This window comes from Solea senegalensis, linkage group LG17 (assembly GCF_019176455.1).
Source record: "Solea senegalensis isolate Sse05_10M linkage group LG17, IFAPA_SoseM_1, whole genome shotgun sequence".
NCBI classification, from domain to species: Eukaryota; Metazoa; Chordata; class Actinopteri; order Pleuronectiformes; family Soleidae; genus Solea; species Solea senegalensis.
This window is the reverse complement of record NC_058037.1, coordinates 9,178,969-9,202,669: the sequence shown is the minus strand read 5'-3', so window position 1 is coordinate 9,202,669 and position 23,701 is coordinate 9,178,969. Positions and strand designations below refer to the sequence as shown.

General features: G+C 40.6%; 3 protein-coding genes across 12 annotated transcripts; 2 read left to right on the top strand and 1 right to left on the bottom strand.

The window, feature by feature from the left end:
- Positions 1-4,224: 4,224 nt before the first annotated feature.
- sh3bgrl2 (SH3 domain binding glutamate-rich protein like 2) lies at positions 4,225-10,152 on the bottom strand. The gene is made up of 4 exons (XM_044048524.1): positions 9,924-10,152; positions 6,097-6,282; positions 5,075-5,155; positions 4,225-4,566 (listed from the first exon to the last, which is right to left on the bottom strand). The coding sequence occupies exons 1-4, from the start codon at positions 10,086-10,088 to the stop codon at positions 4,552-4,554; spliced, it is 447 nt and encodes a 148-aa protein (XP_043904459.1). The 5' UTR covers positions 10,089-10,152; the 3' UTR covers positions 4,225-4,551.
- Positions 10,153-10,859: 707 nt separating this feature from the next.
- On the top strand, positions 10,860-16,649 carry lca5 (lebercilin LCA5). Of its 7 annotated transcripts, XM_044049541.1 has the most exons (9): positions 10,865-10,944; positions 13,010-13,031; positions 13,170-13,576; positions 13,747-13,988; positions 14,118-14,414; positions 14,543-14,680; positions 14,793-14,889; positions 15,073-15,209; positions 15,304-16,649. In XM_044049541.1, exons 3-9 carry the CDS (start codon positions 13,195-13,197, stop codon positions 16,303-16,305), a joined length of 2,295 nt encoding a protein of 764 aa, XP_043905476.1. In that variant the 5' UTR covers positions 10,865-10,944; positions 13,010-13,031; positions 13,170-13,194; the 3' UTR covers positions 16,306-16,649. The 7 variants fall into 7 exon arrangements, with proteins under 7 accessions (XP_043905474.1, XP_043905473.1, XP_043905475.1 ...); XM_044049539.1 differs by lacking the exon at positions 13,010-13,031 and having other exon boundaries at positions 10,860-10,944; positions 13,173-13,576; XM_044049538.1 differs by lacking the exon at positions 13,010-13,031 and having other exon boundaries at positions 10,860-10,944.
- A 784-nt stretch (positions 16,650-17,433) lies between these two features.
- On the top strand, positions 17,434-22,533 carry fam167ab (family with sequence similarity 167 member Ab). 4 transcript variants are annotated; one of them, XM_044049547.1, is made up of 3 exons: positions 17,434-17,663; positions 19,813-20,179; positions 22,067-22,533. In XM_044049547.1, the coding sequence occupies exons 2-3, from the start codon at positions 19,820-19,822 to the stop codon at positions 22,328-22,330; spliced, it is 624 nt and encodes a 207-aa protein (XP_043905482.1). In that variant the 5' UTR covers positions 17,434-17,663; positions 19,813-19,819; the 3' UTR covers positions 22,331-22,533. The 4 variants fall into 4 exon arrangements, with proteins under 4 accessions (XP_043905482.1, XP_043905481.1, XP_043905480.1 ...); XM_044049546.1 differs by having other exon boundaries at positions 17,436-17,663; positions 19,816-20,179; XM_044049545.1 differs by lacking the exon at positions 17,434-17,663 and adding an exon at positions 17,670-18,350 and having other exon boundaries at positions 19,816-20,179.
- The last annotated feature ends 1,168 nt before the right edge of the window (positions 22,534-23,701 follow it).

Below are 23,701 nucleotides of genomic sequence, written 5' to 3'. Positions count from 1 at the left end.
ATCTGTTTAGAAACATAATGGATTTCCTTCATCTGTATCCGCTGTACAGTTGCACATCTGCACATCACATGATCTAAACTTCCCCTTGACATTATTGGCACCACATCAGACAGAATCCTTGAAACCAAGACCCATCATGTTTGGGTCCTGATCAAGTGATCAAGACAGATTGGAGAGCAAATCTCACAGACAAATTAGAAAATTGGCGACTTTACAAAAGGAGTTTTAGATTAGTTACTGTTGGCTAAATCAAGTATTTTGTCGCGGAACACTGATGATGAAGTGTTTGTTACTGTATGTTTATTTTCCATAGTAGCTGTGTTTAAAAGTTTGAACAGACATTTTTGTTTATGTCTCCCAAACATTGCAGCACAGCATAATGAGGCATGCTGCACTCATGCAAATAATGGATACATATTGTGCGTAATGGAAGAAGCGGGTCAGATTTTCGGGGGTTTTCTTTTGTGTGTTTTTGTATTCTGTCTCCTCAGATTTCAACAAAATATGAGGGAATGAGGTCTAATTTCACACTTTTTAGACCCACTCGTCATTCCCAGAATGTAAACAGTGTCCGCCATCTTTGCTAACAGTTACGCTAACAGGACCAATCGTCACTGGTGGGCACGTAGCAAAAAAAAGAATAAAGACATTCCATTACTAAGGGGAAACTGATGTTGGAAAGCACACTTTTTCAAAAATACTACCCCAATAACCCTATATTAACACAAAGCTAAATGCAAATCGGTGAAGTATTCCTTCAAGCTAATCCTAACCTCATTCTAACCGTATAACATGTCTTCACCTTAAAATGTAATGATTTATGTTATAAGGAAGACAAATCCCACACATATACAGTCAACAAACATCTGTAAAATCAGTTTTTTTTTCTTTTCCAAGCAATGGTGGACACACGCACACAAAAATATTAACTTGAGAGTTTCATTTACTGACACTCTTCTGTCAAGGAATAATATCAGAGTGTTTTTTATAAGTGTGTGTGTCTGTGTGTGTTCTTGTATGGGTATCTTTGTAAGGACCAAAAACAAAAGTGAGGACATTTTGTCTGGTCCTCACATTCTGTCACGACTTAAAATGGCTTTTTGATGGTTTTAGGTTTAGGCACTAGGGAATGCATAGTCTATGAGCGTCCTCACTACAAATGATGCGCAAACATGTGTGTGTGTGTGTGTGTGTGTGTGTGTTATAAACAACACTGGCCTTGTCAGCATATAAACTGCCCTTTTCTGGTACTAACAACACTGACCTTGTCCGAGCCACACTGTCCAGATTTCTGCTGGCTGATCGTACAGGTTCTGAAGATATTGTACAGGTTCTGTTGATACAATACACCCCAGTGCAATACTACAAAATCTGTTGTATATCTGTATATTTTTTATTTTTTTGGTTTTTTTTTTCCACATCTTCTACATCTTTTATTATCTTTTATACTCTGTATAGATTTTAATTTGAGGTCTACTTTTATACTTTTATATTTATATTTATACTTAAGTTTGTGTATCTGTCTCCTACAACTGACTCGTAGAACCCGCACAAGATTTCCAATGTGCCTGGACTGTCTGTTTAAGTACAAATGTCAAAAAAAAACCTTGAACCTTGAACTTGAACCAAAGGCGCATATGATGGCAATATATAACAAAACATGGCTTTGACAATGCACCTTAAAGGCACTTTAAAGGCAATGGTGCTTTGATACCAATTACAACAATGAACAGATAAATAGAATGAAAGACAAATAGCTTTGCCTGCTAGAAAGTTCTACACACACTGAGACCAAAACATGGTTCTAAGGAGACAGAACCTCATTTCTGAGGCTGTAATTAACGTTAGGATTACGATGTGAATAAGACTTATGTGTTTAAGGTTAAGCATGGAAGTGAGGGGTAAGGCTTTGGTTGTGGACCCAGGAGAAAAAGTTTGGAAACCTCTGCTTGCACAGCACCAATCAAGAATGAAATAATGTTCACTTCAATCACTTTTGCTCTTCTGATGACAGAGGAGGACACTGACGTCTGGTGAGGACAGCCGGTTAAGCACATATTGATGTCTGGGTTAATCATTAATCGTTACACGCAGATATTTATCATTGTCTGATGGGAAATGACATTACACCTTGTGCAAGGGGGCATGAAGACAACAACAGTTACAACATTTTTTCAACTTTTTGCATCACTATGGCTCCAGACTTGATGACAAACAACTTTTTTAAAAGCTGTTTATTTTTACATGCTCCACAAGTAAATTATAATTTAGGGAAAACTGTATGATATAACTGTATTCCACATTTTTAGGTTTTAATGTCATATTATTTTTTACATTCTGGTCATTGAACATTGCTGTGATTCTCTGTTTGTGTGTATGTGTATTGCTGGCTGTTGACAGTAGCCACTACGTATGTTTTACGTTTGCATCTGTAACGATTGATATAAACATCGGAATGTGGACACATTGTGTTTTTAATTGGCTTTATTGTGCAAAATAACCCATACAAAAAAAGAGGCCATCAACCGACAACAAGAAAAATCCTACAATTAACTACAATCTAGTCGCATACACAAAAATACACAAAACAACAATAAATGAGAAATTCTGTAGGGACAATGGCAACAATGATATCACATTAAAATGACATAAAGTAGAAAAAAACATAGCTTTTCACCAGATGGCAACACATGTCTAGTATGTGCGTGTCTATGATGGGTATCAGCTCACTACAGCCAACCATGAAGTTACAGAGAGCCATAAAAAGAAGGACAACGAGTTGACCGTGATGAGAAACTTGATGAGAAATTTAATTTCAGTATGTAAAACACATTAAAAGGGACAGAAGAGAAACGTAGAGGATGGTGAATTTAATTATGATTAGTTGCTTAGATCCATAGATGCTGTGTCACATGACATGGAGAAAGTGCATTGCTGTAGTCTACATACTGTATATATACGTGTATATATATATATATATATATATATATATATGTATATATATATATATATATATATATATAAATCCTCATCCTCCAATAACTTGAATGGAGAAAGAGGCTTTTAAAAATTTTAAAAATCTATGTTTCATGTTTCAAGACAGAAAGACATAGAGCATCACCACCTTGTGCCACAGAACACCGTTGTGGTCCAAAACATATTAAAGTTTCTTCTTTATAAACTGATTCTGCGTACATCAGTCTGTTGTGAATCTCAGAAGATTCACTTTAACTGCTCGGATGGAGACTTTGTGCTTAAATGTAAAGGTAATTCTGCTTGTGACATGACGAACCAATAAAGAGCTTAAGTGAAATGGGAGTATTTGTGAATATTATTATTATTTTTTTTTTACTATAGCATTAAATATGCAGTATTTTAATCCATGGTTACAAATGATCCCTTCCAACGTGCCATTTAACCAAGAAAACTGCATTGACCAGTTGTTTTCGTACTGAGCCTTTAACAAAAAAAAAAAAAAAACACTTGTCACTGAAGTCAGAACCCTCTAAGGAAAAGCCCGTTAACTTGTCTTTGTAAACAGGATTTGGAGATAAGACCAACATTAATGCCAACCTTGTGCTTTTTACTCAAAGAACGTGGAGTAAAACAATAGGTTTTGTGTTTTTATTTATTGACAGTGACTACAAACACATTATAAAGGCTGGCAATAAGATATATACTGTATGTAAATATATATATGTATGTATGTGTAAACTATAATGACTAGAATTTGATCTAATCTGCTTTATGCTTTGAAGGCATCATTATCACGCACACGCGTGCACACACATCCAAAAATAATTTCTAAGCCTTGGGATGTTTCAGGTTGCATTAAGTGCTGCCTCTGAGCTCTCACTTAACACAACCTTCATTAAAAGCTGCTGATGGAAACAGAAACATACACACTAGGGCATACGCACACATACACATACACACACACACACACACACACACACACACACACACACACACACACACACACACACACACACACACACACACACACACACACACACACACACACACACACACACACACACACACACACACCTAACCTAACATTTCTTCCCTCTGCTCTATGCCGTTGGTCCTCTTCTGTGGTTTAAATGGTAGAAGGTTTGGATTTATATAGATCACTCGAAGCTGCTTTATACGCGACATTGTTCACCCATTCATCTATGTGCAGTGCATTGTTCAATCATTCATCTTTCATACCCCATTCACAGACATCAGGAGCAACGTGGGGTTAGGAGCCTTGCCCAAGGACACATCAGCACGTAGAAGACGACTCGCTCGACCACTGAGCTGCGTTGGAAGCCTTCAGTCCCGGGTGGAATGTTGTGTTTCACAGTCTTCTTTCAAGGTCAGGAAAGGTCCCACACAGAAGAAAAAAGCCGGGAGGAGCGGACGTTCGGCAAATTGGTGGCACCATAGCAGCAGAAAGACCATGGTGAACGAGCTGGTGATGCAACACAAGTTGTGCGTGTTCCGTGTGTGTCGCCATATTTCAAAAGGTTACCCGTTTGTCGCTCACCATGCAGCTGTCGCTTTCTACGACGTTGAATCCTGGAATTGGAGAAGAAATAGCACAAGAATTTGTTTAACTATGTCCTCGTTTGTACCCTTAAGACTTACATTTCAAACACAAAAGAGAAGACATCTCAGGTCTGCTGGTTTTTATTTAATCAAATCCATTCTAACCAAGTTAAGACGGTAAGTGGTGGAGCTATTTTAGTGCCGCTTGCTTCACGAAAAACCTTCTGTCATCTTGCATTTTTCCAAAAGCAGCGCTAGTGTGTCCACTTTTCCTGGATTATCTATCTAAAAACTGTCAGGAGGAGACAAAGCTGCTGAATCTACACATAGCGACTTCTCCTTTCGGCCATTTAAAAGACATTCATATGACATGAAATACCAGTCAAGTCATAAGTCGAACGTTTCATGAGAAACGTGAAGAAACAAGAGCTGCTGATGCAGCGCTGTGAAGGGATATTGCAGCGCTCATCGAGGAAGTTGCTTGGCTGAACGACACGCATGACACCCACGTTAATCAGCGGTCGGTGAATACACTCACTTTTACTAATGGCTGGGAACTGACGCGCAGGAACGCCAACACAGCGTTGTTCTCCTTTGCTTGGAAGAAGTCTTCATAGTCCTGGGGGGGGGAGACAGAGGGAAAGTCATTTAGAACACTGTGTTAATCTCTCCACCCCTGCTTTTCATAGAGTTCAGTGACTATGACTCTGTAGAGTAACCACGGATGACCTTAGCTAGTGAGAGCGACTGCAGGCCGAGCAGTGGAGATAATCTGCCCCACCCATGAAACTGGATTACGGCAGGATTACACTGTAGCGTGCAGTTTCAGTGGAGGACATGAAACTGGCAACAGATCAACTCTCTTTCTCCAGCATGGTTAGCTCAACCGTGTCCTAACTCCTGCTGATGTTAACCATTTCCTGATTATGTTCTAGTCGACTGACTCTTTTAATGTCCCGGGGGGGTTTTTGTACAGTAGGATTGAGAATGAATGAAGTACATGGACAGCAATTAAAGTGATGGGTAAAAAAAAAAAGATCACCATTCCCTTCAGATAATCTGTGAAGCTTCTACATGACTAAATAAACCGTTATCTTCAGGCGAATGATACACAATGAGCAAATGTAAACCCAAGCTTCTCGTTTATTCAAATCGCCTGTACCAAAACTCAAAGACACAGGTTCACTCTGCTATGTTTCTTGACAATGTTTTTTTGGGTTTTAATGTCAGGTCCTGCCTTCACGATGTATGTTTTAATGTGTTTTTAGGGCAGGTGCGACACTTATTTTGACAGTGTGTTGTCTTCTTGCCTAAGGAAAATTTCCCTATGGGAACAATAAAGTACATTTGATTGGTTTGAAATGCACAGCTGTGTTAAGCCTTAGGGATAATCCGTATGCAGCGCTTCACAAATGTAATAGACCACCTGTCGCAAAAATGAGACAACAGACATAATTCTGAAATCTTTCAACCAAAGATCCTCTAAAGAAGGTAAGATGTGTGTATGAGGAGCTGCCCGCTCACAGAAGAACACCGCACAGAGGCCGATGATGGTCTTACCCCGCAGTAGCAATCCTCGCTGAAGATTTGTGGAAGCAGCGGGTTTCCTCTCTCTGGCTGCTTGTTCTCAGGTATGTTCTTGTACATCCAGAGCCTCTGCTCCTCCAGCATGGTGATGTCAACCTCCTGGAAGCTAATTCGATTGGCCTCGAGGAATCCCACGACATCCTGCTGATGCTTTTTTACCTTGATTCAAAGCAGTAGAGAGATGATGACAAAAGTGAGGGCTACGGGAGAAAAAGATGGCAATTGTATCTGAATAAAAAAAAAAGATAAATACAGCAGAAATAAACAGTCACATTGTAAATAGTTTGCAATCAGCTGCAAAAAGCTCCCCATAGTACTGTCCTACTGCATGTGCCATGGGAAACAATCCCTGTTTGTGTGGGAAATAAAACGTTAAAAGTTAATTTTAGAAGGAGAAAAAAAAACCTCCCACAATCATAAACACACAGACACAAAGATCTCTCTTTCTCCTCAGTGGAAAAAAACACTCTTTCACTACTTCCACTGAGTATAAACAAATATAAACAGGGGCTTTTGTTTTGTGGCAAAATGTTTCCGTCTATTATCCCCGACATATAAACTGTTCCAAAACTCCTGCAACAGTGTAGTAGGTCTGCAACTAACAGTTATTTTAATTATAGTTGCATCTGTCGATTACTTGAATCAATTGTTGAGGTATATTAAATACATGTGTATCTATAATTACTATCAGCTTTTAATTTATGGGATTGTTCTAGACAGTCACTTGTGGAATCACACACTCGAGACGAGTCTGTTTCATCTCCCTAACACTGATTCTTGGTGTGTGGCCTTTTAAGCACATGAATACTGACGGTCTTCATAAGGAAAAATGACTCATGTTTTTTCAGGCCAAAGGACAAAACTTCTTAAAGAACCCTAATCCTTGTTAGTTTATAGTCTGATAGTACATTATAGTACAGTTATTTATATTTCTAGCTACTTTTAATCCAATACATTTCCTCTAACTATCTGTGTTACTCGTTACCACCAAATAAAATCAGAAGAAGAAGAGTTGTTAATGGTCTGTAGACTAGACTAGCAGAGTATGTGCGCGCATGTAGGATTAAAAATAGTGGTTGACCAAGATGGATTTTTCTATCTGGTCTGGTCCTTCTCCACAAACTGCATTTCGTATCCCTTAATAAAAATAATGTATTATCTAAATATTCAATAGATCATGAAATAGGTAATAAAAACTTTTAAGTTTTAGCGACTTCCCAACATTTATCAAGTGCATGAGAACAGAAATGTGTAATATTTGGCCGATTATTAAATAACAACTGGACAATGGCAAATATTACCAGTGATTAAAAGCAAACGCACAGTGAAATGACAGCATATGTCAGTACAGGCAGTGTTTGAAAGCCTTTCCTGAAATGCAGGGATTAGCTCAAGGTTAAGAGAGAGCTAATCCTTTAGTGACAGGTAAAAAAAAAGACACGTGGAGAATTTATGATAGGAGAATTACAGGAATGCATGATATTGGACTTTTTGCCGATATTTGTGCTTATAACTGATATCTATATTTAAGTCTTACCTTTTGCCCAACTACAGAGGTCACTTTGTCTCTTCTGTAGTTAAATTAACATTATATTTTTCATGCTGTGGCTATAAAATATCTTTATTGTGCAAAATAGCATAAAAAGCATAAAAAAAATTGCTGTAGGGGGCGCTAGCATAGAAGTCAAGAAGGCAACAGCTTTTTTAGCCTACTATTTTGTCGGTATCTGGCAATTCATTTTAAAGCCAATAACTGTCGATATCGAACAACAGAAGTAAATGTATTTATGCAAAGATATAATATAGTATGCTGCTCTCATATGCTTTTAAACACACAACCATTAGGACAAGAGAATTACAAAATGTAAATGTGATGTGTTCTGAACCCAACACACAGCTATTGTGTGATGGAGGTAAACTCATTTGCACATCATCCATTCTGTGGGGATTATTTCCACCCCACTAATCAGCTGCTGAAAATATGTGAACTGTAGTATTAATTATTGCAAGTTTAATTTCTTGCTTACAAATTCCCGCACTTTTGCACCTTTGTGTACGCTTTCACAAACACTTACACACACAAACACACACTCACACTCACACACACACACACACACGCCAATTTCACTTTAATTCCAGTCTTGTTGCTCTTCTTTATTCAATCTATTGTAACTCAATTCAGAGTGAATTACATTCACATGAGCTTGACACTCGCATAACTGACCCAAATGGTGGAGCTCTTCAAGCGTGCATGAATGTGTGTGTGAGAGAGACAGAGCGAGTGCATGTTTTGACATCCATGCGTCACAGAGACGAAAATAACTCCTTTGTAAACGAGCATGAAAAAAATAGATTACTCACTTGTCCCGTTACCTAAGACTTAAAGCATTCGGGCAGGAATGTTTTTCTGCTCCATCTCTTATCAGCCAGACCCTCTCTCCAAGAGGCACCACAAGACAGATCCATTACTCTTTACGACTGTCACAATGTCCGCAAGCATTTTTGTCTTCAAATCCAAAACATATTGACGTTTTGATATTAAACAAGTGAAAAGCAACTCATTCTTACATAAGAGAATAAGGCAGTTTGAATCCAGTCTCATGATTTGCTCAACTGGGCTAAATAAATAAGCTTGTTTTTTTTCCCTCCAACTTTTATCTAAGACCTATTAAGAGTTACAATATATGCCATCCATCCATCCCTTTTCTACCACTTTATTGGAGGAGGGTGGGGGTGGGGTACTGTGCCAATCTCAGCTGACAAAGGCCGATAGGCGGGGTCACAGTCTGGACAATGCAAATGAATTCAAATGAAAATACTGGTTTGTCTTTTGTTTAACATAATATAAAGTGTGACAGAAATGTCACCTTTAAAAAAGTGGCCCCATATGAAAAATGTGGGAAGCACTGGACTTGGCAATTCATACTGTGTCTGAACAAATCAGTCTTATACAGGGTGTCCATAAAGTCTCTTTACAATTCTAAAAATGTGTTACAAAGGCAGTTGATAAGATATCTTAACCAGAGTTGTTTTATTGTAATAAGTGTTTTTTTTTAACCTTATTTAATACACCTCTATATGGGCACCATTAGTTGCACGAAGCAATGTTCGCTGTGGCATAGCCTCATCAATGGTGGCAATGGCATCAGAAATCTTGTGATGCTTTTGATGAAGTCAGTAATGTCCCGTATCTTTGTTTGATACACGATATCTTTAACATAACCCCCAGTCTGCACATCCGATTTTGTCTCAATAAACCATGATACACATTGTGCCTTCTCTTGAGGAGTGGCCATTTTTTAGGGTTTCATTTAACAGTACCTCAGGATACAGGATACCTGAAACACACAATTTCAATGTGATTACAAACTCTGATAAACACTGATTACAATAGAACAAGTTTGAGTTTGAGCAGCATTTAACTGTGCCAATCACACAAACTTTGATTTCACTGTAAATTATGATTTTTGTGTTGCTTTGCTGTTGAGTGCAGCTTTATTTATAAACTGTGTGAATATAAATGGGGACCTCTCATGGTTTGTTTGCATACGCCAACAGCAGAAAAGAAGTTTTACAAATAGTTTTTGTTTGCTCAGCTTTGACAGTCGAGCTAGTTGCAGCCAAGTCTGCAACTCAAAGGTGGAATATTTAACACAGTAAGCTTGAAAATCGACTTTATGATGCAAATCCTGTGCCGTTTTCAGCGACTATACACTGATTTGTTTACTGATTGCTCTCACGCGCGGATGCACCTGTAAACAAGCCTGCAACTTGTCTGAGAGACTACAATCAACACTCACCGCTACAGAACCAGTTGAAGAGGCGACGTAAACCTTGATGACCATTTTAATCCCGAGGAAATGTCGTGCAATCCACAGTAAACCGTTTGGCGGCAGCGATTCACGGTTATTTCTTTTGAATTGCACACACACGGGAGAAGACGCGCGTCTCAGCGTGTAGTTCATGTGAAAGCAGCGGCAGCAGCAGCTGACCCGAGATCTTCATCATACTCCTCCTCCTCCTCCTCATCCTCATCATCATACTGAACACTGGACTTCCGGTGTCAGCTTTTCAGATTAACACATATCGCCTTATGTTGTGAACCATCGTCAAAGATAAACATCAATTAAGTCAAACATACGGTGGCCCTGAAGGGACAAACACTAAAGCGCCACAATATTAAGAAAACGTGACAAAATTAGCGCTCGGGTAATGTTTTTTGCTTTCTTAATTTAAATTAAAAGTTTTTTGTGTGTTTTTGTAATGTGTTTCCTTATGTTTTAACGTTTTTTTTTAATGTTGTATGTAATAGTTGTATTCAGTTTCTTGATGTTGCAGTGTTTTCTTAATGTTGTAGTGTTTTCTTCTTAATGTTTTTTGTTTTCTTCATGTTGCTGTGTTATCTTCTAAATGTGTTTTTGTGTGTTCTTAATGTTGTTGTGTTTTCTTAAATGTCCATACACATCATACTTACAATCACCAAAGCAGAATATTATTTTCACCAGGTATACAGAGTACATCATCAGTTAAAATGTAAAATATTAAAATGATGTAAACATTTTAAAAGGTAATGTGTTTGACTGCATATAAAAAAGATAGTATATATGGATTGGGCGGCTCCACAATGTGAATGAAGCTTCTTTTTGTTCCTGTCCAACAGGGGGCACTATTGTCCTGCTGTCGCATTGTGCACAGCACTACAGCGCTACTCTGGTGGGTGATCGTCATTGGTCATTGTAGGGACTACTGCGGTTGCCATGGTACAGCGTCAGCGGCTGGACTGGGGCAAACCTCAAGGCGTGGACTGAGGACGAAAAGTAGGTATGTAAGCCCTTTACCTTCCAGATATGATGTTATTTATTGTTTTGCTGTAGTTCATTTTGAATGTTGACCATGTAAAATGGGAGCGTTCAACTCTGCTATCTAAACACCCAAGGATAGCAACGCTTACTAGCCTCATGCTAGTTAGCTTGCTAAAAGCTAACATTAGCCAATCGACTCCAAAACAAGAAGCTGTCTGTGGATATATAGTGAAATGTAAATTAAACAGATAGCGCAAGCAGAATTATTTGTGATTAATAACTACACTGGCATGTTGGTGTGAGGGTATTTGGATATTAACACCAAATACATAGTTACCACCTGTTGATGATAGTTAGTCATGACAGTTAGTACACCGTTAGCTATTAAACCCTTTGTTTGCTTAAACTACCACGTTAAAATAAAACTTGTCGTTTTGTTTTGTCATGTTTTGTATGCACAGATACTCGCTAAGAATGTGAGGTTGACTTCAAATGCTACATTTAATTGTTTTTATGTGGCAGACAGTCTGGACACGATGTTGCAGCTGTCAACAACAGACGGCCTGCTTTAATCCTGTCTGTCCGTGACACACACACACGGTGATTTTGCATTGTCTGTGTGGACGCTTCTTGACATAATGCATTCACAAGCCCTTTACCCTAACCTTAACCACTACAGCCAAGTGTCTACCCTAACCATAAAACCAGGTGTTAACCCCCAAAAGGTCATTTAAAGTTGTGTGGACCAGCCAACATGTCCTCACAAATATAGGTTTGCCTGTCATTGGTACACTCAGCCATGTACACAGAGAAGGAAGAGAGCAGGTGCTCAGTAGACAGTGTTATCAGCATACTGGAGATAACTAAATATAATCACGATAAAGGTGACCGGGATGTGATGTATATATACATATATATTAAATTTTTTATTTTAACATGATAATCTAATTGTGATTGCAAATCTCTTTTACAAAGACGTCTTGGTCAAGAGGCAGTGGCAACAAACACACACATTAACAACAAGACAACTCATTCCAATTATAATAAGACAATAATAGACATTAGAGATCAAATCCTTCACAATGAATTTAAAATGATCCTGAGAAACCAGATTTTGGAGTTTGAAATGTGAAAAATCATGTATTTAGATGTATATCATGTAATCATGTAATGTTCAACAGTCATTTTCAGAAACACACTTGTATTCATTCAGGTGTAAGACCTTAATTTCCCCCACAGTGATGCTCATGCTCCTTTATGGTAGTGCAGATGTTCAGGTGTTGTTGTCATAGTGACTTATCCAACAAACGGGCTGATGAAAGGGCCAGATGACTGTATGACTGATTAACTCTTGAGCATACTCACTCAGAAAAGAGAGGAAAAAGAACAATTGATGAATACATTCAGAAGAAAAAATAAAAATAAACGAAAAACCAATGCTAATAGTATTAGCTATTTGTCAAATGTATATTGTGATGATTTACAGCCTGCTGTGAGTTATTGGAAGAAGAATATTTTTTCTTATACACTACTACTACTCAACTGTCAATAAAGTAGGGATGTAAGTTGGTAACATTGGTTGTCTGATCTGGTTGTGATGTGTCAGGGAACCTTCTTTTTATCCTCATAAAAACAATAATACTAAACACATATCTTGTCGTGGTAAGGTTATAATGATCTGTCTGTTTCATAAGGCAGACAGTGACTGGCTGTTTTCATTTATGTAGCAACAATGGAGTGGATTAGTGATATAATACATCATTCAGCCTCTTGGGAAATTCCACCCCCTGTTGTCGCTTGGAAACCAAGATACACAATATGGATACATTGACCCGAGAAAATCAAATTGGCCTAGCTTTCACAACTGTTTTGGATGACTGTTTTATATAATATAATTACGTTTTTTTGGCAGATTTCAAACATTTGAGGATCAAAATAATCGGCTCATTGAAGACACATATGGTCATGCACAGCAGTTTGATATTCTTTCTAGGTCTTTGTCTCAGGTAATATAATAAAACATGTTCTGCTTTTCTCCATCTCATCTGCCTTTTAACTGCCGTTGGCTTGCATATACATCAAAGGCAGCACTGTGAATAACAACAGGTAAAGGTTTAAGAAAGAATTGTAAAAAAAAATTACATGGGCAAATTGCACTAAACCACCAAAGAGGAAGAATTCAGAAAAATCCACATTTCTCAAAGTCTGATGTGTCCCTTTTCCACCTTTTGTGTTCAAATTCAGCAGCAATTCCTTTCCAAGTGACAACATGAACTCTGAAAATGCCACGGACCATGACAGAGACAACCACGGCGGAAGTTGCCACTCGGTCCGCAGCAGACACGCAGCCTCCAGAGAATCATCCTCACATGAACACAAAAAGAACTCCTGGCACAAGACTCAGGATGAAGATGAAAAAGACTCCGGTGATGAGAGTCGATCAAAAACCAGAACCTGGCATTCCGATGCTGATCGGGACCACATATTAGATGGAGAGGGTCGGAGAAGTAGTGGGTCCCCTTACTCGGATGATTATGAGAATGAGTCAGACCGTTCGCTTTCACCATACTCCCGAACTCGATCTCCATCACCCCCTCCGAAAAGAGAGGTGCAGACAAAGAGGAATTCTTGCACCCCACTCTCCAAGACAGGTGTGTAAAGCGAGGAAGTGTAATAGTGACATCATTCAGTAAAACTTCAACCTCACTGGTTGCTTCACTGTCCAGTGCATGACGGTGAAAGGCAGATTTAACATTGTGATTTCTCTGTAGGAGTGAATACCTTTCATGAAAATAAGACTTTACGTGTTTCTGTCTCATAGGTCGTGGGGGCCGTCAGGGTTTGTCCCGTCCTCTGCGTCATGGAGGGCAACCCATGATCATGCAGCAACGAAAGGGAGTGCGATCACAAAGCAAGGAGTCCACACATGCTAAAGACCTAGATATAATGACTAAGAGGCTGCGTTCGGGCCGCGTGCTACAGATCAATGAATTGCGTAACGCCCTTTGCGAACTGCAGCGTCGCACTGATGAGCTGCAGAAAGAAAACCGTATCCTCAGACAGGTAAAGTGGGACACCGTAGCGTTTTGTTGCGTTGGAATATTTGCGGCCTGCAGCGGTATTTGATTGTCTCTTTCCTCCCTCCTCACCTCAACATCCTAAAAAAGGATTCTCTTCTTCTCCTTGCCGCAGCTTCAGTTCCGGCAGCAAAAAGCCCTGCAGCACTATGACGACACCAAAAGTGAGATCTCCCAGATGTTGGCGCACGAGACCCGGGTGCTGCGCGAACAGCTCAGGCGCACCCAAGAGCGCGAAAGGACCTCCGAGCGGAGGCTGAAGGACAGCGGGGAGCAGCTGCTAAAAAATCAGACGACCATCATGCGATTAAAGAAGCTGGTGAGTCAGCGAGACTTGGAAGTCAGGGATGAGTTAAACCGCAGGCTTGAGGAAGAGACAGCACGTGCCGAAGAGGCAGAACGCAAAGTTAAGGTAATGTATTTACTGGCTTTGTGAGCTTTTCCGTCTCAATACATTTTTTAATACATTTATGAACAAATAATGCACTTTATCGGCTGCTGTATTCCTATCACATGAAAATAATCTGTGTACATGTAAAGGACCTGGAGCGTAGCATCGAGCTGAGCAACAGCAGTTTCCAGAGGCATCTGGTTGCAGAGAAGAAGAAGACCGTCAGTGCCCAGGAGGAGAACAGGGCTCTGGAGCAGGAATTGGAAAGACTGACCAATAAACTGAAGGTGCGTTTAGACTCAAAAATATACTTACAAATGCTACTTTATATGAGTCATAAACGCCAGCTGCATGCATGCGGGAAATTTTATTTGACCTCTTTATTTGTTTTCTTATCAGGAAAGAAAGAGAGAGCTAGATGCAAAGAACATTTATGCCAACCGCATGTTGAGACCGTCGCCTAAAAAAGATACTGACAGCAACACAAAGCGGAAAGGTAACGCCAAATTGTTGACAGCTCCAGTGCATTTGTGCAATGATCTGGTTTGTTTTTCTTTGATTGCATTTTTGGGCACTTACACTTGCACAAAAACCAGTGAAACCTATTTGCAGTCGTTATGTTATGATGACGTTAATGCAAATGAACTCTAACATATATTCTGTGTTTATTAACGTATAGTCAACAGCAGGGACACCACAAAAGCAGTGCAGACTGAATACAGGGCATCTAGTTTGGATTTCCCCACACCTCCACCTGCCATCACTGACGCTGGTGATTACAAAGAACACGGACCTGATGAATACCTTTCACTCAAGGTAAATAGTGTCCCTCCTCACCTCAACCCTCCATTCATATTTCGTCCTCTGGTTTAGTACACCGTCTCCCACCTGCTACTCTTTTTGTCAACAGGAGCTTGACAGAGTGGCCAGACAAGCAGAGACGGAGGACAGGATTCAGAAACGGGAACAGCCGAAGACGAGAGACAAGGACAAAGAAAGGGACAGGAAAAGGGAGAAGGAGAAGAAACAGCTACTTCATCAGGATCACTTGGATGAGAAGGCAAAGAGACAAAGAGATGGTAAAGACCTGTTGAATCATAATGAAACAGAGAATAACAGGAAGCGTGGACTTGTCCAGGAGGAGGTGGAGAGGTGGAATCAGGAAGCTCAGGAGGCCAATCAGCAAACAGCAGAGGGAGCACGTCACAAAAAAGAACAACTACTGGCAAAGATGCGCGAAATAGATTATCAAAAGCAGGTAACCAAGGCCTCCATGTATGCCGAGTCTCCTGATTCTAATAGGAGCAATAGTGACCATTCCTCTCCTCGCCTTTCTGAGCAGAGGAACCAAAACTCCTCCATTTTTAGCCTCACTGCTCCAGAGGAGTCAGCCTATCTGTCTGCCGGTGATGCAGAGGGTGGATCTGTGTCGACAGGAACGAGGAGGAGAGCACTGCGCACCCAAATCCCCAGTGATGATATGGCATTCGGAAGCTACACCCCTTCTGTTGGAAATCCATCTTCCCGAAGGTCTCCCGGTTTCTTTCCGCCTATGACCAAAGAGGACGGGGACTCTGCCCTAGAGGCAATAGGTGTTATAAGTCTCAGGGGAGTGGAGACAGAAACAGACAAAGACATGGTGAGAGGAGTGGGCAAGGACAGAAAGTCTGACCTCATGCAGCAGCTATTTGGCACTGTGGCTACACCAACTGGTGACGGTGTGAGCACCTCCATTAAAATGGAGGTGCTCAGTAGTCCTCCACCTGCCAATGGAGTACGTTCGAGGAGGGACGGACGCTCAGGGTCTTCCAGTCCTCCAACGTCCTCTTTAAGCATCCATGTCACGGATAGCAAACCTTCCGTGCGAGCCATCATCTCATTTGACGATGACATAGAGGAGCTGGCGTTGTGAAACTTGGTTTACAAATGGAACGTTATCAACCAAACCAACCAAACATAGACATCTTGTGCAAAAGTATAGAAAATACGACATGTGACAAATAGTTTAAACATTGTATGTGTCCTAAATAATGTTTTTGAAAAAAAAAAAATTATGTGCAATTGAATGTGGTTATACGGGACTTTTTTAAAAAACGTTTTGTTTTAATACTAGTTGCACTTATAGCTGCACTTGGTCAAGTTTTAGGAAGTTTTACAGGTTTGTAGTTCAGCTTTCCTGTCAGAATATGTAGTTCCTCCGAGCAATACAGTGTGCAGACACAGGAGCAAAGCACCGACAACATTTTTGTCCAAACAGCGCGAGGACTTAAAGACACGTTCAGCAAAACCCCGGTGTCATTACGTGACGTGACAATCAACTTTCTGTGAAGAGTGATTGCTAAATGTGGAATTATTATGACACGGTGTCATTCATAATGTTTTATTAGAATTCTGCTGAAAAAGAAAGTCATTGACCCCCTTATAAGATTAAATTATGTTGAAAAATCAACACAATGTTGAGCTCAATGAGTGGAATTGTAGTTTGTGTGGGAATTAGTACATGTTTTGTATTTATAAAAAAAAAGAAAAAGAAAAAAAGGAAAACACCAGCACCAGGACTTTGAGTGCTTTGGTCCTCTGCACTGATACACTCTGTCTCTGTAAACAGAAAACACGTTTAACTTAATATCTGTTTATTCAGATATTTTTTATTTATAAAGTTAGCCAACAACAACCTGTGATAAAAAAAGTTTCTATGGATTCTTACAGCAGTTTCTACAATGCTAGTTGAGTAGGCTGTAAAATTAGTATCTGTACATTCTCTAGATATGAGCTTCTTTTTGTATTTATTCTTTCCGAAATTATTTTTATTAGTTATTTTTTAAGGGAAAAATGCTTGTAAGTATGGAAGCAGGGAAACTTTGTCCTACATCCAGCTGGTTTCATATTCTGAATTTGTAATATTTTGTACTCGCTGTCCCAGATGTGTTGTCTTACAGAGAAAAAAAGAGTTGTTTATTGTATTTTTGTTCAATAAAAGTAAAATACCATTTAATACCATTACCAATACCATTTGTTGCCTGTTCATCAGACTGTGGCGCTCTTGCAGTAGTATTCATGTGGCGGAAAAGGCTGACAGGGATTCCTGGGAGGTCTCCAGGCAACAAGAACCTGACGCAACCTCCCTGCCCCTCCTCCTCCTCATCCTCCCCCTCCTCCTCCACTGGTTGCAGCCTTCTGCTCAAAACAAGCAGACCGTGGAGCAGCACGGGGGGATGAGACTGTGGTCCAAGAGCTGGAGAGATTGAAGTCTGGGAAACAACTTCCAAGGTAAATGAATCATATGCAAGTTCAATTTACTGTCTTTCACGCGGTTGGTGTCTCACGTTATGTCGGAAAAGATCAGAGAAGCCTGAATAAACACAAACGTGTGAGTTCAATGGGAAGAAGACTTTCATGCATCACCCATGCTTTTTTTTTTTTTAATGTAAATGATTCTATTTGAAGAAAATAACAAGTGTGATTTTTGAGGGACAGTATGAAAATATGTTGTAAAATGTGTGAACTTTGACAACTTCATGTCTTGACATTCTCTCTTTGCATGTGTTAAATTAAATACAGAGATACAGGGTATGGTTTCTCTTAATTCAGTGTGGAATAAAGTTTATGGACTCTAACCAAAGAAGTCATTTGATTGAACACACAGGGATCGTGTTTGATGTTGGAAAACACATGACATCTCTCAGCTCTGTTGTTTCCATGTGTGTGTTGGTGTGTGTTAATGTATGCACCTGTTGATAGATATCTACTTGCTCCCTCTGTTATAATCAGTTTGGCCTGTATTGGCGGTTAAGTTGCATTATTAAGTTTCCGTCGCCATAATGCAGGAATCCAATATGCCTGTGTAATTTTTATAACTTTTGTGTTATCTCTTTGAGTTAACCCGGGACCCTGCAAATGATATTCTCACGTACTGCCGATTGAAATTCAGCACCTGTGAATGGGACTGCCTCAAAGGTAGGTTATGTTATAGATTGTAGAGATACTGTACACACACCTCGGCCTGATTCGTGTTTTGTTACGTAGACAGGCCTGGATTTTCCTGAGCTCTTTAGCGACATATGGTTTTTGACATGTTTAATTGATGTGGAGATGCTGCGAGTACAGGTCGCAGCAGAGCAATGCAATTAGGCAGCTTATAAGAAGGATTCTTTGGCTGTTCTTATTTTTCTCCATTTGATATTCCAGATATAAATGTTGGCTGTCTCTCAGGCCGTTTCCTGCTGGTCTATTCAAGCGGCTAGATTCATCAAAAAATGAAATGAACAAACAGCCAACAAGCCTGGTTGAATATGAAACCATTTCTTTTTTCATAACTGTGCCCTCCATCCATTTAAACAGCTGAGCTCTGCAGTTTCAATCTCAATCAATTCTTCACTGTACATACAGAACATGGCCTTTACACGCTCTCTTTAAAAATACATGTGGCATGGATTTCCCTTCCGCGGTGTCCTGTAACTCTGTGGTCCATCACAGCGACTCCTGCACAAAACAAGAGCATTGACAAGTCGGCCACTCTGCACGGCCGGATGTCTGTTTGACTTTGCAAGAGAGCCAAGCCTGTCATTAGATGCACGGGCAACGGCTTCACTGCTGCTCTGCTGTACCCATTATGAAATAAGTGAGCGCTAACCACTTAGCTTGAAGAGTTTGTAAGAAGACACTTGGCAGAGAGTCGCCGTTTGCTGCCACCGTTGGCCAACAAGTGTGCGTTTGCTATATCATTTAAGAGGCCACATTAAAGATTTAGTGCAAAAAAAAAGTGCAACTCAACTTTTCCTTGAGCACCATGTGGTTGATAGTTGTGGTTTTCATTGCTGCGGTGAAATATGGTTTTGTCTAGACACACGTTTCTGCTTCAGAATGAGTGCTTATGTTTGTGTCTACAATTATTTCACTTAACATTACAAACCCTGTGAAACTGTGCTCCACTGCCAGTCATCTGTCACTTCAGGTCGGTTCAGGCGCCGAGGACAGGATGTGGAAAAACTGTTGATTCACTTGCAGTGCCCGTGTGGTTGCTATGGAAACAATTTGTTCCTGTTAAATACAAATCCCTGAGGTGTGTTCCCTCAGTGTGCTGCTCCTTTAATATCAGACATGAGCCGAGGGCTATAGCTTTAATGATAATCACCAGTCGCTCTTTCTGAGATCCAGTTATGCAGTGTGTCGTGGCAAAGTTGAGCTGTAGGACTTTTATCATCTGTCTCTTATCATGTGAAAACTGATTGACTGCGGTATTGTCAGAAAACATGTCATCGCCTGCTTCCTCTCTCCTCTGCAGTTCTCCATATCTGCCTCTAAAAACTAATGGAAGTCCTTAGAAAGAACTACTTTAAGATAGATGCAAGAAGGACAAAAAAGTCATAACCATTGCCTCAAAAGGCCACATTTTTGAGGAGCTTTATTGTGTGCTCAGCAGATTGATGATGGATGACCTCTCACCTCCTCACATCACTGTGGTGGTCTCGGAAAGTGCTGAATGTGAAGAGGAGGAAATGTCAAAAGATGACCACCTCATGACCCTGAAGGCCTTGACAGAGAAACTCAGACTGGAGACCAGGAGGCCTTCTTATCTGGAGTGGAAAGCAAGGCTGGAGGCAGAGAGCTTCAGAAAGACGGGGACTGGAAAAGGCCAGATTCGACGGGAGGCCGACGGGAACCTAGCAGCACCTAAGGAGGGCGCGGTGATCTCTGACGTGTCTGAGCGTCGAAAGCTGTCGTCTGGTGTGCTGAAAGGATTCGGGAACATTGACGACGCTCTCAGTTGGCTCAGGAAGGAACTGGTGAGACATACACGCCAACCGTATATATATATATATATATGTATGAATATACAAAGATGCTTTGTGTGTGTCTAGTAATAGATTTTGAGGACACATTTGGATTCAAACTCCTCTCATTTTGAACCTAAGAGGATATTTTGGCGGGTCCTCACAACTTTTAAGTTTGTAAAGTGTAAAGTTGAGATTCAACAGGGGGCACAAAGTTATGTATTATTATTATTATTATTATTATTATTATTATTAATCAATAGTTCCATAATAACCTTTCAGCGTTACGTAAATGCAAGAGGCAGGAGACTTTGACCCATCACATGGAAGTTAAGAGCGTGTGGAAACCTGTTGTTACGAACTCTCACTAAGCTCGGACCCAAATGCACGAACCCGGAAACAGAAGAAGGTTTTAAAAGAGTTTTATTGACTCCTTCAAACAGGCAAACAAAAGGAGAGCAGAAAACAGCTCAGGAAAAAGCTAAATGCTAAGCTAAACGCTAAGCTATACTTGACTTCAAAAAAGCTGAGAAACAAACAAGAACATAAACTTAACTAACATCACAAAAGAGCTCTGACTTGAAGCGAACTTCAAGCGGCACGGACGCTGACATAACACGTAAGAAGCACTGGCAACAGGACGTGGGAGAAGGGAGTATATGTAGAGGGTGAGGGTAATGAGCACCAGGTGAACACAATCAGCGAATCAGGCGAGACACAGAACAAGACAGACAAGGCGCTCACAGGAAGTAGAGAAACACCTTACCAAAATAAAACAGGAAGTGACACTGAACTAAAACTAACCAACACAACAGACGGTGCATGACAAAACCTCCTATTGGCCGACCCCCTACGTTGTATACAGGTCTCTACCCATGCTGTATGCTGCAAAGAAACTTTAAAAAAAAATGAAGAGGAGAGGAGCTCAGGACAGATGGTGGTAAACCAAGGTTTAGTATGTAATAGAGGGTTTATTGGCAGAAGTTGAATACACTACCTAAAAGTATGTTTATATAAGCATATAATTGCTTGAAAATGCAGATACATTTGTTTTCATAGCCTTGAAATAAGCATTTTTTTTTTTGTATGTATCTTGTTTTGCCACGTCTCTACTGCTTTCCAAACTAACAAACTAACAAACCAGCTTGAGCGAAGAAACATTCAATACATGTTTCTTTGCAGATATTTGCAGATCAAGGCTTATGTAATAAGAATTTAACATTTAACATCATTAATCACCAATTACTGTCCAGAGGAATTCCATTCAACCTGAGTGACTGGTCCTGGCCTCAGATGTCTCTTAACACACACTCATTTTACTCTGACTTTACTCAATTAGTTTGCACATTCAGCCACGGTTTGCGGGCTTGAACAGAGCACGCAAAGAGGCACCAGACTCATTCACACACAGTATGTGGCCACAAACACTTTGGACAAGAGAGATTATTGTAATCTTTGTGCAAATGTTTGCACACACGCAATAAGCGGACACAATAGACAGAAAGAAAACAGATCCCCCCCCCCCACTGTGACTTTTCTCTTTGGATTTTCCTAAACAATGAACGCCCGTGAATTTAAATCACATGAATAATGCATAATCTGTTGTCGGAAACACTGTTTGGAATTAAAAACAATGAGGCCTGGGGAGAGGAGGAGTGCTGAGAAATGCAGTTGAAGTAAACAAGATATAAAATAACGGGTGCTCTTTGGGTTTAAAGACATGCTGTAGTCCACAATGAAAAACATTGTAATAAAACTATGACTAAATAATGTGTTTAAAGGACTAGTTTGAAAAGTGGAAACCGCTTTATTGCATGAGATGGAAAGATCTGAAACCTGCTGCTGATATTTGTTTTGTAGTTTCAGTCTCTGTCTCTTTTTTATTCATTTATTTTGCAGACCGACATGCGCTTGCAGGACCAGCAGCTGGCGAGGCAGCTCATGCGGCTCCGGAGCGACATCAACAAGCTGAAGATCGAGCAGACGTGTCACCTGCACCGGAGGATGCTCAACGACGCCACCTTTGGCCTGGAGGAGCGCGACGAGCTGTCTGACCTGCTGTGCGAGTGTCCAGTGACCCCGGGCCTCGGCCTCTCGGCCCCGCTGAGACTCATCGGTGTCACAAAGATGAACATTCACTCTCGCCGCTTCTCGCTCTGCTAGTGGCTCTCGGGTCTCGATAGTGTGACACTTGTCCTCGGTGCAGCGCGTCATGTGTTAGATAGTAGTGACACTCACTCACTTTGCGTTGTTTTGAGGCCAGTTTTAGACCTTTAGACCAGGACTATTCACTTCCCACACATCAATATGTGTAAAAAGGTACACAGTATTAGCTGTAACTATTTTAAATAAAAAAATTAACATCTCAGGTGCATAACGTGCATGAAATCAAAAAGGTGCACAGTTTTAGCATTTGTTTCTCTTTGGAAAAAAAGAGAAAAATGCATCATATTCCACCCACAAACATCTCAAAGTGTCGGAATACAAAAGAACCAACCATCAGACTACTGTAGGAATTGATGTAGGGCCCTTTGAAGGACAGTTAATAGTGTTTCTCTACTTATTTCTTCAGTCATTTCTGGTGAAACCACAAGCTGGGCCGTTACGAAGCTGGTTATGGGCCGCACGTGACCCACAGGCCGCCATTTGAACAGACTGGCTTTAGACCTTGATGGCTTATATCGGTCATATTGTTACCAGGTACCTGTCGGCGGGTGCTTTAGTGGTTTCTGTCTTTGAGCCAAGACCACGCACATGTTAAGGTCAATAGGACACTCTAAGGTGAGATTTTGAGAGTGTCCCTGTGATGGACTGGTGACCTGTCCAGGGTGTGACCCTGCGCTTCACCCTATGTCAGCTGGGATTGGCACCAGCGACCCCTGTGACCCTCATGTGGAGGATAAAGCAGTAGAAGATGGATGAATGGATGGACTTGCACTAGTTCCCAAACTCTGCGTGCTCTCCAGTAATCCTGACCTTTTGTTTGCAGCATTGTCTTCTTTAGTATTTAAGCTCCAGCAAGGAACTGACGTCCACGATGACAGCGTCTGTTTAAAACAAAAGCGTGCTGGAATTTCAAGGATAAATATTGAAGCACAACTCGAAGACCTGATTGCATGCCTCCTCTTGAAATCCCTCCCATTACGTTGGCATTTCTTCTATAATCGGATATGACATTGGATAAACATTTTATACTCGCTCTCACCACAATACAGTTTGTATCCTCGCATCTGAATCACCTGAAATTCGAGTCAACCTCCGTCACGCAAAGTCCACGCAGGCGGAAAAAGAGCGTTGCCCCTTTCTGTGGCTCAGACATACACAAAATCGCGGCATTTGAAAAACAGATTAGCTCCTATATCAACCACTGAAGTGATGGCAATGGTGACGTGTGGGGCTGCCGTTATGGCATTTGCATGACCGGCTTTCTGTACCAACACAATACGCCGTCTTTGTCTCAGTGTGTGCTGTTGTCCTCAGAGAAGTGAGGCACGGTGCCACCTGGTAAGAGAACAACTGTTATATGGTCTTGAT